Source organism: Triticum aestivum, chromosome 6D, assembly GCF_018294505.1.
Source record: "Triticum aestivum cultivar Chinese Spring chromosome 6D, IWGSC CS RefSeq v2.1, whole genome shotgun sequence".
Taxonomy (NCBI): domain Eukaryota; kingdom Viridiplantae; phylum Streptophyta; class Magnoliopsida; order Poales; family Poaceae; genus Triticum; species Triticum aestivum.
This window is the reverse complement of record NC_057811.1, coordinates 355,828,312-355,846,178: the sequence shown is the minus strand read 5'-3', so window position 1 is coordinate 355,846,178 and position 17,867 is coordinate 355,828,312. Positions and strand designations below refer to the sequence as shown.

Below are 17,867 nucleotides of genomic sequence, written 5' to 3'. Positions count from 1 at the left end.
ACGGCCCGAAACGAATGCACTTTGCGTTTCACTAATAATCTCAAGCAGGAACACTTTGAGTCTCGCTGCTAGCATTTTAGCTATCACTTTATGAAAGGATTTCGAACCAAAATCTTTGCTAATTTGACAAGGATATGACAGTTATGTTCAAAAAAAAGTTGTAGTGCTTAAAAAAACTATCAATGCTTCCCAAAAAAAACTACTATACTCGGTGCTCAAGAAAGAAAGAAAGAAAGAAAGAAATGAGAAAAAAAAAAGAATCACGCGCCGTAGTCCCCTCGGAAGGAAAACCTGAGGAGTCTTCTCCCATTTCCGCAGGGGAGAAGGCAAGAAAGACGCACACACCTCCTCCCCATTTCGCTAGGGTTCCTGCGATGGCGACCCCACGATCCCCGGGTCCTCGCGGCGACGAGCTCCTTGACTCAGCGCCGCTGCTCGGCGGCGGTGGGTGGCGTCGTGGCGCGCTGCGCCGGCCGTCGCTCCGTGGGACGGCGCGGCTGCTGCGGCAGGGCGGTCGGCGGGCGATGCGGGAGCCGTCCCTGCTCGTGCGGGAGACTGCGGCGGAGCAGCTAGAGGAGCGCCAGGCCGACTGGGCGTACTCCCGCCCTGTCGTGGCACTCGACCTCCTCTGGAACCTCGCCTTCATCCTCACCACCGCCGTCGTGCTCGTGCTCAGCGGCGACGAAAGCCCGTCTGTGCCGCTCCGTATTTGGGTAGCCGGGTATGCCGTTCAGTGCGTCCTGCACATGGTTTGTGTTGCCATGGAGTATCGTGTGCGTCACGGCCAGCGTGGCGGGTCCTCTACGGCCGCCGACGAGGAGAGGGGGACTGATGGATCATCCTCGTCCATAGACGACGCCGGAGAGAGCGGTCCCCATGGACGCACTGGCGACTTCGTCAGGTAATTTTGTGAATACCATTGCTATCCTTTAACTTAAGCACAATTATGTTGCTCTGTTCCCTATAAATTTGTACTAGGAGTTCATGATCATGACTAGCTGTATCCTAATGTTCTTTGCTTGACTTGTTCCCTGTGTGGGTGTACTTTCATTCTGAGCGGAACATAATAGGGAGTACCATATAGGAATATTATGGATGTAGAATTATCTGTTTAACTTTTAATTATGTGGTATATTTATTTGTCGTTACTCTGTTATTTCCTGACAAACTGAGTATTTGAAGCTGTGAAGCTAATTGTTGAAATCGAGTTAATTTAGCTGTGAAGCTAATTGGATTAGACAACTCCAGTTGTTTCCTGTGTTCCCTTCATTTTTGGCAATCTTCATTATATTGGTCTTCATCCACCTTGCTTTTGCTAATGCATGCTGAGTTATGCCGGTTTATCTGAGTGAGAGCCTATTACGAAACACAAAATTTAAACACATGCATTTTCTTGTGAATATCGAATACTAGTGTTATTAGAAGTTCCCCATACCATCCTAAATCCTGAACAATTTTATCCATATATGTGGCTTGGACAGACAACTAACACGTTGATTTGTATTATGATGTAAGGCTGTATACGACTTCTTTGAGAAATATGTCTGTAATTGTTCTATTCTGCATCTCTGGTTATATAAGCACCAGCCTGGTGGTTAGTCCTTTCTATTTCCATTGACAATATGAATTTGTGCTTTTACCTCATATATGCTTGCATGCAAGTTTCCTTGCAATTATATTTTACCAGTGTTCACTTTCTTCATTTCAATTAAGTAACTGTAGTTTGGTGTTGAATTCATTTCACACTGTTGTTCTTGTTTTGCTGCCCTTACATTAGAGTTTTGTGTATTCTTTGCAATATGTTAATTTCCACCATGTCTTATTTCCTGATTGGAGTTATATGTACTATTGCAGTGTAGCAAAACATCTGGAATCTGCTAATACAATGTTCTCCTTTATATGGTGGATAATTGGATTTTACTGGGTATCTGCTGGTGGACAAGTTCTTACCAATGATGCACCTCAGCTCTACTGGTACATATAGTTTGATATGATATGCTTGGGCCTTTTCGTATGGATTTTCATTTTATTTGTTTGACATTATTAACATATTTCCTTACAACTTCCTGCAGGCTTTGCATCGTCTTTCTGGCATTTGATGTTTTCTTTGTCGTCTTTTGTGTTGCCCTGGCTTGCATCATTGGTATTGCTGTTTGTTGCTGCCTCCCTTGTATCATAGCAATTTTATATGCAGTATCAGATCAGGTATGGCTTCTCAAGTGTGTGTTATATAAATGCCCGTTAAGTTATAGTTTATCTGGTGCCAACGTATGCTAGTTTCACTATTTGTTCTTGTGTATTCTTATGTTGTTGGTTCTCGTAACACTATACCTATTCATGACTATACCAGTAACCAGCCAATGCACAAATTGTTCTAAATGTCAACTGGTTAGGCATTGTTAATTGTTATTGGCCATATACAAGGAACATGTGGTCTAGCATTTCAACAGTGCCGTGTAATTATATTAAATAGCGTAAGCTGAATTTATGATCTGATTTAGCCGACCAAGTCTTACTCAGCCACTTTACAAGTTATAGATGTTGGCAAATTGTTAAAACCAGAGATGTCTTTTGAATCAGGAAATTGAAATATTAAAGTGGTTTCTGTTGTGTTGGTATATGTCTTATGAATAGTTTTTGTTATTGTTGTCCAACTGTTGCCCACTTCCGAATCGTGTTGATGAATCCCAATGACAAGTGGAAGTGCAGGTGTGCCACCTGTCTCAACTGAGTCTGGTTGGCATATGGGTACTACTTCCCTGATAAATGTCCTCTGAACTTACGTTGATATTGTTTAATTGCAGACTGATAGTTCTGTTTCCTAGCTTCTCTTAATACGTTTTGGGCTTGCATTACATATGTATAGTCTGCCTACACAAAAATAAAGCATAAACCTTTTTCATCGAGTAGATGGATTCACCTTTTTTCACAATCTGTTTATACTAGGAGGGAGCTTCTGAAGATGACATTCGCCAAATTCCGAAATACAAATTTCGGAGGATGGAGGAGCCTGAAAAGCAATCTGTCACCACGACTGAATCTTCTGGTGGAATAATGATAGAGTGTGGTACTAACCAACCTATTGAGAAAGTACTTGCAGCTGAAGATGCAGTAAGTTCGCCACCTTTTGTCCTTGAAATGTATAAATTTATTTGCCAAACTGGTTCCTGCTTATGTGAACAATTTGTGGAATCTACTTTATTATACCGACTTACTCCGTAGTTTTATATGATATATTTACATGTATGAAACTTGGTAGAAAAAATATTTGGTACTCCCTCCATTCATCTATACAAGGCTACTTAGTCTTGTCTTAAGTCAAATTGTTTTAAGTTTGACCAAGTTTGTAGAAAAGATATTGACATCTACACTACCAAATCAGTATCACAAGATCTATCAGGATTTTTTTCCGTAAAGTTTATTTAGTATTGTATATGTTAATACTTTTTTCTATAAAGTTGGTCAAACTTAGAACAGTTTGACTTAAGACAAGACCAAAAGGAGGGTGTGTATCACAGTTTTTCATGGTCATGGCCAGCTTAGCTACAAAACTACGAAATATTTCCCTGTAAATATTGGGAAATGCAAAAAGGTGTTCTGCTGTGAATCCTCGCTGCAAATATCTAGATGGCGAGGAATTTCAAGCTGTAGTGTGGTGGGACTCATTTATCCCATTAACAAAATATCCAGATGGAGAGGTCAAGCTGTAGTGTGGTGGGACTCATTTATCCCATTAACATGGTATCTGAGTCTAAATTTGATATCGTAAATCATAAAGAAATTAAAAAATACGCAAGGTCTTGTCTTACATGCGTTTCTTTTGTACTGCCTCCCCACCACACTTCTGTTTTCGGTTTTGCTGAAGTAAAACCACCTCAACTGCCCACGTCTTATTGGCTTACCAAATAAACCCATGTTTTCTTTGGCAAGCCAATAGGTACCGATTCTCTTCCTACTTGAAAATATGCAAGGTTCCGTCTTACGTCGTTTTTTTCGTCCTCCCTTCCCGCTCCACCTCCGTTTTCGGTTTTGCTGTTTTTTCTTGAAAACCGCCTCAACTTCTGCACGTCTTATTGGCCCACCAAATAAAATCATGTTATCTTTGGTGAGTCAATAAGTACTGATTCAGTTGGCAACCAAAGTACTTTTTTGGTGCGAAGTCACATTGCTAATGAAATGGAAGGTAAATCACGGTGACTGTGTACAAAATATTTGTGGTCCACGCACGGGCAATTATCTAGTCGTAAACAAATGAACCTATGCTTACTATTAATTGACTTGTACATTTTGACAAAACATGTTTACAAAACATGTTTATAGTCTTTGTAGGGATTGCTTTTCTTTGTGCACATAACAAATCCTTGCACATACACATAGGTTTTAGCGTCAAAATTACTTTGTTCCGAATGGTTTTTTGTTGTACTAGAAACCGGATTAATGAATTATCAGCTCTTTAGCTCAAGTGCATTTGTTTTAGCACCATCATCCTGAGCCTGTTGGTCGTGTTTCAGCTTATTTTTGCATTGCTTCTGCTTTTCTATGAGCTCATATACTAACTTTATTTTGAAATGATTCATCATCTGCTTGGTCGATGCAGGAGTGTTGCATCTGCCTTTCAGTGTATGATGATGGCGCCGAGCTGCGTGAACTCCCTTGTGGCCACCATTTCCACTGCGCTTGCATTGACAAGTGGCTTCACATCAATGCAACTTGCCCTTTGTGTAAGTTGAATGTGCGGAAAAACAGCAGCAGCAGTGGTAGTGAAGAAGTATAAATCTCCAAGTGTGAATCCAAATATTCGACGGGCGACTCATGTCACGACAACGGTACTTATCCATGATAAACTCCTGATTGTGAATTTGAGCGCCCTAGCTAATATAACAAAGGAAGTGTGATTCATGTTAATTTGTGTATTTATATATGGTCATGGTAGTCATTGTGTATTGAAGTTACACATTGTGGTGTATATCAGCTAAAACTGTTTGTTACACAATACCATAGCGATGTAATCTTGTAAATGCCCATTCGTGAAACCATGTCAAGAAGTCATGTTTGCCTATTTGCTTTGTATAGTGTTGTGTTTGAGAGTTTTGGCATAGATCTCCTTGATTTACTGACCTGGTCACTTGCTAGAACGTTCGGGATTTGACCATGGCAAATCGAATGTTTGGATGGCAATTTTTTGTGACGCGCGGATGATAAGTTTAGTTGACATGCAGGGCAATTTTCTGGCAAGAAAAAAAAAACATTGAGCACGGTGTTGCCATGCTTACCAACTAAAATTACCATCCTCGAGTCACTAAAATTGTCATTGTAAAGGTTCGATTTGCTATGGTCAAATCCTAAATGTTCGGGCGTTATTGGGGTCCATGAACTATTTACGATTTTCTATATTTTCTCATTTATTTGGAAAGTTTCAACTTTTCCATAATTTGGCCAACCCCAAACTTTAGATTAATTATTCTCTCAAACTCCTCATCCAGTTGAGCCGAAACTTTTCCACAATATTCGATTAAAATAATTTTGGAAACTTTGAATTACAATCAAAATTTGGTCAAAATGTGGGCGAAACTTTGAATTGTCGTTCAAAATATTTGCGAAAAGTTCAAAGGCCATATATTAAGTAGCACATGCCTTCACAAAACACCTTTACGGAAACTAAAAATGCATCCTAGTCTCTATGAATACCGACGTCTTATTCCTCCTGCATACGCAGTAGTCGGTCAGTTTTTGCAGCATATGGATGATTGGGATGAGGTGACAATTATTAGCGCAAAAGTTGCGATTATGCAACCAAAGAAAACTTATAAATTTCGACATAAGTTTTTTAAAAGTTGGGGTTCCATATAGTTCGCTCAAGATATTTCTCGCGCCCTTTTGAACACGGCATATGCAGTGGAGTGGATCAGGAAAAGCGCAGAACTTTTGTTTAAAGCGCGGCACACTTTTGTCCCCAAGGACTTGCTGCGTAGCCGCCCGCCCGTAACACTCACTCGCGTCACGCAGACAAAATATCTGCAGGAGATAAGGCCTCAAGCCCTCAACGCCTACATGCGACACGCCGCACGTCGCATTCCTCCTGGCCCGCCAGCCCAGCCTCGCCATGCTGATATGATACGCTTGACATGGCCATTAGATATAGCTAGCGAATACGTACTGCTAGTAACAAGTGGGATCAGTGCTGGTATAAGTTTGTGACGAGTATACGCACGCCGCGCGTTTACATACGGCCTTGTCGGCTGGCTAGATATTTATTTCGTCCGGCCCCATATAACGTTCGCCCTTGGCCGTCGTCGAGGAGAGCGGGCCTGCGTACGTCGACCGCTACCCTGACCTCGGGCCGTGCGGCGCGCCCACCCGTACGTGGCCGGGGATCGGATGGACGATCATCTGGCGGTGCTGGCGCGCGGCGAGGGGTGGACGGAGGAGCGGCACGCGGCGTTCCTCGACGGCGTGGAGCGCTCCTTCGTGCAGGAGGTGCTCGTGGGCGCCGCCGGCGTCAGCGAGGAGCGGCGAGCGTCGCGCAGGCTCTGCCACCGGGGGCCGCCGCCCGCCGGCGGCCGTGGCCAGCTCCCGCTGGATCGCCCCCTCCCTGACAGCGCCGTGGAGTCCAACCGCCGGGGACCCTGCTCCCGGCCCGCAGCCCGCGACGCCAAATGACGCTGGTTGGTCGATCTATGGCTACGATCATTCTTTCCTTACACAAAGAACATCAACACGTCTCTCATCCACACAGCTGTACTCGTTGCACGTAACGTTCAGTACAATGGTGAGCGTCTGCTCGCGCATGACTTGTTCCGTTTCCCTTTTCTACCCATAGTATAGTCATGGCCTAAACTTCACAAATAGGTGTGACATCTCTATTTTCGTTTTTGCTCTATTTGCAGGTTGCGTCTCATGAATCTGAAGTTAACAAGCTAGCTAGAGTGATAAATTTCCTTCTAGGATCGTAGCCTCCAAAGTCCAAAGTTGTATGCGTCGCAGTGGAAGTGATGTTTTCCAGATCTGTGCAGTTATGCCGATATTTGTCTTTGTCAATGTGCCTTTCATGGCGGGGCATGGTGTGTATGTTGGTGATGCACTAGTTCATCTTCATTTATCTTAAGGAGCTCTCTTCATAAAATGTGTCTGTTGCTCTCGATATGCATGATATTTATGCAACCGTGCAGATCTTTTCCATAAACTTGCCAATCGGTTCGTGGTTGCTATGCAACGCGCTGCAATATATTTCAGTAAGGTTATCAGTAAGGGAATAATATTGTAATCACTAAGCAAAAGAATGTGGAATTTCCCGTTCCAACGCACACGGGAACGCATTGTTTGGCCGGCCCAACTAGGCCGATTTTCCTCACTGCGGGGCTGTTTTCTTTGGGATGAGCATAGCTCCTTTTGCCCTACCTATTCATATTTTCCGGGGTATTTCTAGTAATTTTTACCTCTTTTTATCTTTTCGCTTATATTCTTTTTTCTTCTCATTTTCCATTATTCTCAAGGTTTTCCTTTCTCAGTATTTTTTTTCTGTTGTTCAATTTGTTTCTTCTAGTTTTCAAGCTGTTTTTGCTATTTTATGTTTTTTAGTTAATTCAAATAAAATAAAATAGACTATATAAAAATTAAATAATTTTTAACTAAAGAGATTTTTTTAAATTTATTAACATTTTTCGGAGATGCGGATATTGTCAAAACCTACGAACTTTTTATAACTGTTCAACATTTCAAAATAAGTGAATATTTTGAAAAATCTTGAATATTTTTAAATATGTGGATATTTTCTAAACATATGTACTCCCTCCGTCAACTTGTCAGAGAAACAGATAAAAAAAATGAATATATCTAGAACTAAAATACGTCTAGATACATCCCTTTCTCTGACCAGTATTTCCGGATGGAGGGAGCACATATTTTCAAAAATACCTTTTTAATGAAAATAAACATGAAGCCATTTATGTATTCTGGCCAATTAGCAAGCGGTTTTCTTATGAAGGGTGCGAGCAAGTAGTTTATTTTTCCGGGTAAAGCATCGCTTTTCTAGCAAGCGAAGAGGTTTCACGCTCGAGCTCTATTTTAGCCTGGCCCATGCGCGATACAGCGCCTATTCGGCACTCAAAGAGTGGACTAGAAGATCCAAAAGAATGTGGCACAATACTTAGTGTTGCTGGTGTTATTTTTTATGCTGATAAGAAGTCAAATAAAAGTATTAAAAAATTCATAAATTTTTGGTTTTTTTAAATGTTTATGAACCATAAAAATGTCCTGAGTTTTTAATATCTACACAGATTAAAAAACACGTAAATATTTTAAAGAAGAAACAAGAAAAATAGAGGAATACAGCAAAACAGTAAAAACCCACCCAAAAAGCCATAAAAAAGGAAAATAAAACCAGATGAAAAACCTAACGTCAACGAGCCGCACATGTGGCTGGCCGAAATTACCTTTTTTTAGGGGTAAAAAAGGGTAATAACCAACACAAGTGTGAGTCAACCCAGTAATCCACTACTACTATATGACATAGTGATCACCGATGCTATATCTGCCTAATCCGACATATAAAGAGCGGTCACCTCAGGTGCTCCTCGGATGGGCGAACGCCCTTTTCTAGATTTGTTTCCTTTTACATTTTCTATTTCGGTATTGTTTTACTTTCTCATTCCCTTTTCATTTTTCAATTTCATTCTTATTTACTTATTTTTTAAAACACATTTTTCTTCACTACAAGGCATAAACACTTTTCAAACATAATATAAGTTTTCTAAAAAATTGAACATTTATTAGTTTGACTAACCTTTTCCTAAACTGGGCTGAACACTTCATTTTCTAAGACATACTTTTTTAAAATATGTGAAAATGTTCAATGAATGCTAATTATATTAAAATTTGAAAAATATTGAACATTTTTTATTCTTCGAGCTCTTCTAAAAGTATATGAACATTGTTTTCGAAAATGTACATGTGTTGAAAAAAAACTTTTCACACGTATTAACATAAAATTACACTGTTCCTAATCATTTTTACTAACAAATATTTGCATGAAAAAATGTTTCATGTATGTGGGGCTGTTTTCTATGGGATGAGCCTAGGTCCTTTTTTTTCTAACAGATTTTGGTTGGTGTTTTTCCCAGGTGCATTTTATTTTATTTTATTTCTCTATTTTCACAACAATTCCTGTTTCTTATTTTTATTAGTTTTATCATGGTTTTCCCATTTCTATTTTATTTTTACTTTTAAAGTTATGTTATGTTTCTTTCCTTCTATTTTTTCAAGTTATTTTTTCTATTTTGTTTTTTATTTAAAAATTACTAAAATTGTGAAATTTGATTATTTTAAAAATTGCGCATATTTTTTAGAACTTGTGAATGCTTTTAAAAATGCATGAACATTTTCTAAGAGGTCACCACTCTTAAACCTGTTATTTTTTTAAAAAAAATCACAATCATTTTTTAACTTTTGTGAGCATTGCATCCACTAAATATCAATCAAGTCAAAAATAAGAAAGTGAAGACAATTATTGACCGAAGAATCCTTAAAAGGAAAGAAAAAATATATAAGAACAAACTATAGTAAAAGTAAATGAAAAAACCCAGTGAACCTTTCATGCATAAATATCCCGTGAGATATTTCAAAGAGCATAAAAAATATCCTAAGAAAAAGAAAGAGTATAAAATAAATGAGATTTGTTAAAAGGATTGCCAATTATTTATTAGGAACCCTTATTAAATAACTTAGGTCAATGGCCCCCGGTTTTGACTAATAAAAATCATGAACCTTTTTAATTTCTCACGATTTTTAAAGTTTGCGAACGTTTTCTAAAAACTTTATATTTTTAAAATTTGTGGGCACTTTTCTAGATATACAAAAAAATCAACGTATATTTTTTTTAATTTAAAAAACATGAAGCTGTTTATTCGCTGTTGTGGCCAAGTAACAAGCGGTTTTCTTATCAAGGGTGCGAACAACTAGTTTCCTACCCGGGCAAAGTATCCGGTTTTCTAGCGAGCAAGGAGGTTTCAAAGAGTGGCCCGATAATTAGTATTACTGGCATTATTTTCAGATGTTGGTCAGAAGTCTAGTCAAACTATTTCAAAAAATGTACTCACATTTTCCAAAAATAAAATTGTAAATGCTCACATATTTAAAAAAAATTACGAGCATAAATGTCTTGAATTTTTCAAATCTTCATAAATTTCGCAAAATAGTTAGACTCCTTAAAAGAAGAAACAAGAAAAAAAACTAGGTGTGTAGACCAAAAACAAAAGAAGCCACCTAAAATAGGCAAAAAAAAATATGAAGAAAATTAAATAAAAAATATAACGTTAATGGACCGCGTAAGTGGTCGACCTAAATTACCTACACATGTGAGTCACCCTACACTATGTCACATAGTGATCGCCAATGCTATATCTTGCCTACCGGAGATATAGCTTGTTAACGCCCCTCGCTCCTATCACAGGCCTAGCCCCTTTTCGTCATTTGTCTTCCTTTTCTATTTTTTGTTAGTTGCTAAAAAAAGAATTCCTTTTATTTTTCATTTTGTTAGTTATAGACTTATTTTTTATTATCTGTTGTTTCATTTAATTTTACATTTTTGGGTTTTTGTTCCTTGTCGTGCTCTAGGTTATTTTTCATAATTTATTCTCTTAATTTTTTAATATTTAAACGAACAAACCATTCTTTTTTAAATATTTGAATAAAACTTTGCTAAATATTACTTGAATATTTAATTAAATAGTATGAACACTTTTTAGACAATACTATAAATTTTGAGAATATGTGATATTTTACAATTACAATATTTTTTTATAAAAATGGGTTGAATACTTTATTTAGTTACATGAACTTTTTTAATACTTGTATATGTTAAGTAAATGATATTTATATCCATATCATTTTTAAATGGATTATTTTCATGCTTTGAGCTCTTTTATAATTAAAATATCATACAAGATGTTCTTTATTTGAATAAGAATGTTCACATGTTCGAAAGATATGCCCATGTATATCTAAAATAAAATTATCATATTGTATGAACATTATTTTGAATGAGTTAATCCCTTTCATGATTACATGATCATTGTTTTAAAAGAAGTGAATTTTTGTGGTTAATTATTTAAAATTTCTAATTATACATTTTTTTTCTAAACATTGTGCGAACCTTTTAGAAATTCCATGGAAATTCCTAATACATTGAACACTTTCTAAAATTAGACAACCTGTTACTAAGTGCATTATCACTTTTTAATCTAGACTTGCAACAACTATCAATTCTCATAAACGTCGTTGTTTGTTGGTCAAAAAGTAATAAAAGTGAAAAATGAAAACATGTTAACGAATACAAACCATACGAAAAACACAACCAAATACTCCAGGCTCATTAAATGTGCCAGGTAAAATAATAAACCTCTATAGGAGCTGGACTAGTTATAATAAACACTCGTTAGAAACACAAGAAAAGTGCAAGAGGGCGGGGAGAGAGAGGGAGAGATGAGTTCCCATATATCCGGAGACATGGCGCAATGGAGGAAAAACAATAACCTCTATTCGCATGAATCTGTTCCCTTTCTACATTAAGCTTCTCTCACTTCATATCACGCCAACTTGTACAGACAGCAATGGTGTCCACCCTATATGTTGAGGCATATCTCTCTAGATGTAGTTTTGGTGATTGATGACAACATGTTTGCGGACTAATCGTGTGCTTTGAGCATTTCAGAGATTCATCCTTTGGCACGAGACGATTTCTTTCCCTTTGGAGTGTCATTCAAGACGGTGTAGCTCTTTCGCTTCTATTTTGGTGGACTAGTTCCGTAGGAGTCACCGTACTATCAAGAGGGGGTCCGTTTTGATAAGACTAGGGTGGAATCAACACGTACACATCCTTTTCACACCCTCTGAGCCTTTCCGCTTCAATGGAGAGCTCTTTCCCCCTTCTTTGAGCTTTGTCTGGTCCCAGCGGTAGTACCGCGGTACCCAGCGGTAGTACCGCTTAGGGGTCACAGGCGGCAGTACCGCTCCGCAGCGGTAGTACCGCCGTGGGTCCTCAGCCGTAGTACCGCTGCGGTACCAGGCCCCTACCGCGTCGATTCGAGGGGGTCGATTCTCGTGTCGGATTGTGCGGTACTATGCAGCGGCAGTAGAGCGGCAGTGCCGTTCATGAGCGGTAGTACCGCCCTACCACCGCGGCAGTACCGCTCAGGTCCCTCTCTCTCCTGCCCTCCAAACTGCACGGCAGTACCGCCTGTGGGAGCGGTAGTACCGCTGTGCACAGCGGTAGTGCCGTTGCCTCCTGCGTTAGTACCGCCCTCTGCGGGGCTGTTTTGGGGGTAACGGTTGGATTGTTCCCCCCACTATATAAGGAGGTCTTCTTCCCCAAAGTTGACCTACCTTTCCCCAAAAGCTCCATTGTTGCTCCAAGCTCCATTTTCGCCCGATCTCTCTCCCGAGCCAATCAAACTTGTTGATTTGCTCGGGATTGGTTGAGAAGGCCCCAATCTACACTTCCACCAAGAGAAATTTGATTCCCACCACTAATCCCTAGCGAATCTTGTTACTCTTGGGTGTTTGAGAACCCTAGATGGTTGAGGTCACCGCGGAGCCATAGTCCATTGTGGTGAAGCTTTGTGGTGTTGTTGGGAGCCTCCAATTAAGTTGTGGAGATTGCCCCAACCTTGTTTGTAAAGGTCCGGTCGCCGCCTTCAAGGGCACCAATAGTGGAATCACGTCATCTCGCATTGTGTGAGGGCGTGAGGAGAATACGGTGGCCCTAGTGGCTTCTTGGAGAGCATTGTGCCTCCACACCGCTCCAACGGAGACGTACTTCCCCTCAAAAGGAAGGAACTTCGGTAACACATCCTCGTCTTCACCGGCTCCACTCTTGGTTATCTCGTCCCTTTACTTTCGCAAGCTTACTTGTGTTAAATCCCTTGCTTGCTTGTGTGCTTGTTGTCATTGCATCATATAGGTTCCTCACTTAGTTACATATCTAGACAACCTACTTTGATGCAAAGTTTAAATTGGTAAAGAAAAGCTAAAAATGGTTAGTTGCCTATTCACCCCCCCTCTAGTCAACTATATCGATCCTTTCAATTGGTATCAGAGCCTCGTCTCTTTATTAAGGACTTTACCGTCCGAAGAGTATGGTTGACGTCGTAGACGGTGTGGCGGAGCACTCCGGTGCGAATCCAGTATCGTCTACGGGAGATGGGGGTACCGCGGTCTCTCGTGAGGAATTCAATATGGCGTTGGACACATTGAAAACCTCCATGACGACCGAGGTCGAAAGCATGTTTAATAAATTTCTCGAAGGGCTTAAACTTTCCACCACACCGTTTAAAGTGGGTGATCCCGCTATCAAGGTGACGGATGCTACCTCCGACAAGGGGGAAGCTACTAGCGAGAAAGCTCCTTCTTATAGTGGTAAAAATGGCACCGGCATCTTTGCCCATGTGGAACCTCCACTTGTCTATGGTGGACCGCTTCCTTCCACTCATTTGAATCATGCCGGCCCGGCCCCTAAGATTGAGAAGAATGTGGAATTTGATTCTTGGGTCTATCGTTTTAAGCGTCATTTAAATCATGTGAACACTAACCTTTGGAGAATCATTGAAGAAGGTTTCTATTCGCATGACCAAAGCAACTTCACTCCTAGAGAAGCCGTGGACAATCAATTCAATGAGAATGCTCTCTTCATCATCCAAGAAGCAATCCCACCCGAAGATCTTCCTCATCTCCGGCCCTACTCCTTGGCCAAAGATGCTTGGCACCAAGTGGTTTCCCTCTATCGGGGAAGCGCAAGCATTCAACGCTCCAACTATGAAGCGGTGCAAGATGAAGCCGATGAGTTTGCAATGAAAGAAGATGAAGAACCTTGTGAGCTTTATCGGAGGGTAACCAAACTCGCGGTGTCTCTCCGAGATCATGGAAGTAAGGAGACGGATGACAATTGGATCAAGCGCAAATTCGTCAAGGCAATGATGCCCTACCACAAAGCCATGTCCTCCGTCATTCGTCAAAGGCCGGACTTCCACACCTTGTCCTCAAGTGATGTGTTGGATGAGTTCGTTGCTATGAGCATCTTGGACAAGACCGCCGACAATGCGATACTTCGCTCTCAAAGAGTAAAGAAGCCCAACCTTGCTCTAAGGGCCAAGGTTAGTATGGAGGAAGAGGATGAAGAGGAAGAAGAGGAGAGCAACCTCGAAGATACGAAGTATACCTATCATGAACACATGGCCCTTGCTTCAAGGCAATTTTGGAGCAAGAAGAACTCAAGGCCCAACTTCAACAAGAACAATTCAAGTGGCGCAAAGGGCAAGCAACGAGTGATGACTTGCTTCAATTGTGGCAATGTGAGCCACTTTTTTGCGGAGTGCCCTTATGAGAAGAGGGAAGACAATGGTGGCAAGCTCATCCGAAAGGACAAGGCCAAGTCTTTCTCCAACAAAAGCAACTTCACCAAGAAGACTCCTCCCAAGGCTTTGGTGGTACAAGAAGAGTACAATGAGGATGATGATGATGAAGATGGTGAGTCAATTGCCATGGCCTCCGTTGCCATTGCGACGACTCCACGGGTGTCTCTCTTCGACTCACCCAATGAGAGCATCACCGCCAAGTGCCTCATGGCTAAAGCCACCAACAAGGTAACCCCCAACATCAAAACTACCATCATTAATCATCCTTCTTTGACGGATAGCATTGATGAACATGAGAGAACAAATGTGGAGGAGAATGAGTTTGAGACCATTATGAGTAAACTCAAGGGTAAATCCAAGAAGCACTTCGCTGCTCTCTTGGAACAGCTTGGTGAAGCCAATGACATGATCGAGGTTCACGAAGATACCATCTCTAGGATGGAGGGGCATAGTCGTGACTATGCCGATGAGATCTCGGATCTTTCCAATGCTCTTGAGGAAGAGCATGGTCTTTGTTTGGCTCTTTAGGAGTCACACAATGATGATCATGCTAAGTTAAAGAAAGATCTTGATCATGCTCTTGTTGTTTCTCGTGTGCTAAACTCTGAGAAGGCAAAGCTTGGGGTTGATCTAGCTAGACTCAAAGAGGAGTTTGACATTCTCGACAAGGCTCACAAAGTCTTGAAGGGTGTTCATGCTAGCCTCAAGGAGTCTCATGATCAACTTCAAGTGAAGCTAACCAAGGAGAAAGCCACCTTTCCTCATATGGTGTTAATTGATAATGCAAATGCTACTAACCCTTGTGAGCATGTGCATCTTGTTGAGGAGAATGTTAAGTTGAAGGAGCAACTTGAGAAAGGCCTTGTGTCATGCATACAAGGTGAGAAGAACCTCAACGACCTTTTAAGCAATCAAAAGGAAGTTGTAGCCAAGGAGGGGATTGGGTTCGCACCCAAGCCCAAGAACAAGAAGAAGGATGACAAGACCAAACGACCTCCTCCTCTCAAGCAAAATTTTGTGAAGGAGGGAGAGGGTACTTCCAAGGAGAAGAAGAACAATGCGAAGGGTGGCGGTGTCAATAAGGGCAATGCCACCCCTCCCAACAAAGCCGTCGACTTTAACCCTTCTTTTGTGTTATGCCGTGCTAGTGATGGGCATGTTTATGCCAAATTTGTTGGTTCTCGTCATGAGTATATTGAATGGTCTATTTGGGTTCCTAAGACCCTTGTTACTAACATCAAAGGACCCATTACAAAATGGGTACCTAAAACCAAGCATTGATCTCTTGTAGGTGTTTGCTTCCGGTGGGGGATCATGGTTGCTCGATAGTGGAGCTACAAATCATATGACCGGAAGCAAGGACTTGGTGGTGGACGTGCACAAGATTTCATCTATGCCCACCAATGTCGAGTGGGGTGATGCCTCGTCTTCTAAGGTATTGGGACTTGGCAAGGTTGTCATTTCTCATGATCTCGGGATCGAGAAAGTCATGCTTGTTGAGTCCCTTGCATAGAATTTACTTTCCGTTCGTCAACTTGCAATCATGGGCTTTGCCACTTTCTTTGATATATATATCATGGTCCTCTTGTGGAGCAAGACTCTTAAAGTAGCCTTTGTTGGGCATGTCGAGAACGGTCTATATATGATTAACTTTTCGGAGCGACCCACTAAGACCACGACATGCCTAATGGCTAAAGTTGACGTGGGATGGCTTTGGCATTGCCGTTTAGCCCATGTCAATATGAGATCTTTGCAAAGTCTTCTCAAGGGGTACCATGTCCGTGGACTAACGAATGTTAGTTTTGCTAAAGATCGTGCTTGCAGTGCTTGTATCAAAGGAAAGCTACATGAGAACGCTCACCCTCCCACGACTATCATTTACTCGAAGAGGCCTTTGGAGCTCCTTCATTTGGATCTCTTTGGGCCTCCATCCTTTGATAGTCTTGGGGGTAGGAAGTATTGCTTGGTGATTGTGGATGACTATTCAAGATACACTTGGGTGTACTTCTTCAAGAGGAAGAGCGAGACCCAACAAACCGTCATTGACTTTGCAAATGAAGCCCAACGTCAACACAATGCAAAGATCTTGACTATAAGAAGTGACAACGGCACCGAGTTCAAGAACTACACATTGGATGAGTTTCTTAGTGATGAGGGGATCAAGTATCAATATTCCGCACCATACACCCCTCAACAAAATGGTGTAGCGGAGAGTAAGAACCGGACGTTGATGGATGCGGCAAGGACCATGATGGCAGAGTTCAAGTCTCCCTACAACTTTTGGGCCGAAGCCATCAACACTACGTGTCATGCATCTAACCATCTCTACCTCCGCAAAGGCTTGAACAAGACTCCATATGAGATACTCACCGGCAACAAGCCCAATCTCAAGTACTTCCGGGTGTTCGGGTGTAAGTGTTTCATTCTCAAGAAAGGTGTCTGTTTGTCTAAATTTGAGGCTAGAGCTTATGAGGGCATATTTGTTGGTTATGCTACAAACTCTCATGCTTACCGTGTTCTCAATAAGTCCACGGGACTTATTGAGGAAACGTGTAACGTGGAGTTTGATGAGAATAACGGCTCCCAAGTGGAGCAAAGTGGTACTTGTGATGTAGGTGATGAAATTCCTCCCCAAGCCATAAGAAGAATGGGTGTTGGTCATATCCTACCCATTGAGGAACCCCTTGTGGCTGAAGGAGAAGGACAATGTTCCACTCGAGTGGAACCATCACCAACCCAAGACCCACACGCTTCCGAAGAACATAGTGAAGGCCCTCAACCAAATGAACAAGATCAAGGGCAAGATCACCCTCAAGATGGTGGTGAACCACCACATGATGCCCAAGGTCAAGTTCTCACCACTGAGCAAGTCCAAGATCAAGAGCAAGCTCAAGATCAAGAACAAGCTCAAGACGGCGCTCAAGATGATCAAATTTCCTCTCCTCATCTCACTTCCGAGGAGGAATTGGAGCGTCGTGCCGCCAAGATTGCTTCCAAGCTCACCACCAAAGGGCACATCATGGAGAATGTGCTTGGAAGCTTAACAAAGGGGGTAACACTCGTAGACAATTAGCAAACTATTGTGAACATCATGCGTTTGTCTCTTGTGTGGAACCCCAAAAGGTTCATGAAGCGCTCGAGGATCCGGATTGGCTTAATGCAATGCATGAAGAACTTAACAACTTCGAACACAACAAGGTGTGGAGATTGGTGCCAAGGCCAACGGGGAACCATAATGTCATTGGGACCAAGTGGATATTCAAAAACAAGCAAGATGCTCATGGAACTATCATTCACAACAAAGCTCGTTTGGTGGCACAAGGCTACTCCCAAGTCGAGGGTATCGACTACGGTGAAACCTTTGCTCCCGTTGCTCGCCTTGAGTCCATTCGCATGCTAATTGCCTATGCTTCTCATCATAACTTTAAGTTGCAACAAATGGATGTGAAGAGTGCTTTTCTT

At 41.4% G+C, this 17,867-nt stretch overlaps 2 protein-coding genes across 3 annotated transcripts; both read left to right on the top strand.

Moving 5' to 3' along the window:
* Window positions 1-299: 299 nt before the first annotated feature.
* Window positions 300-5,059, top strand: LOC123145077 (E3 ubiquitin-protein ligase At1g63170). Its single transcript, XM_044564392.1, has 5 exons — window positions 300-901; window positions 1,855-1,974; window positions 2,073-2,205; window positions 2,947-3,111; window positions 4,598-5,059. Exons 1-5 carry the CDS (start codon window positions 375-377, stop codon window positions 4,772-4,774), a joined length of 1,122 nt encoding a protein of 373 aa, XP_044420327.1. The 5' UTR covers window positions 300-374; the 3' UTR covers window positions 4,775-5,059.
* Window positions 5,060-6,184: 1,125 nt separating this feature from the next.
* On the top strand, window positions 6,185-7,118 carry LOC123141639 (uncharacterized). Of its 2 annotated transcripts, none has more exons than XM_044560729.1 (2): window positions 6,185-6,665; window positions 6,888-7,118. In XM_044560729.1, the coding sequence occupies exon 1, from the start codon at window positions 6,379-6,381 to the stop codon at window positions 6,658-6,660; it is 282 nt and encodes a 93-aa protein (XP_044416664.1). In that variant the 5' UTR covers window positions 6,185-6,378; the 3' UTR covers window positions 6,661-6,665; window positions 6,888-7,118. The 2 variants fall into 2 exon arrangements, 1 of the variants encoding a protein (XP_044416664.1); XR_006470383.1 differs by having other exon boundaries at window positions 6,204-6,769.
* Window positions 7,119-17,867: the final 10,749 nt, after the last annotated feature.

Excerpts from the sequence above, each read along its gene's own strand:
- LOC123145077 (XM_044564392.1), top strand. The coding sequence starts at position 375 with ATGGCGACCCCACGATCCCCGGGTCCTCGCGGCGACGAGCTCCTTGAC. Across the intron at positions 902-1,854 it reads CGCACTGGCGACTTCGTCAG|TGTAGCAAAACATCTGGAAT; the intron begins GTAATTTTGTGA and ends GTACTATTGCAG. Across the intron at positions 1,975-2,072 it reads GATGCACCTCAGCTCTACTG|GCTTTGCATCGTCTTTCTGG; the intron begins GTACATATAGTT and ends AACTTCCTGCAG.
- LOC123141639 (XM_044560729.1), top strand. The coding sequence starts at position 6,379 with ATGGACGATCATCTGGCGGTGCTGGCGCGCGGCGAGGGGTGGACGGAG.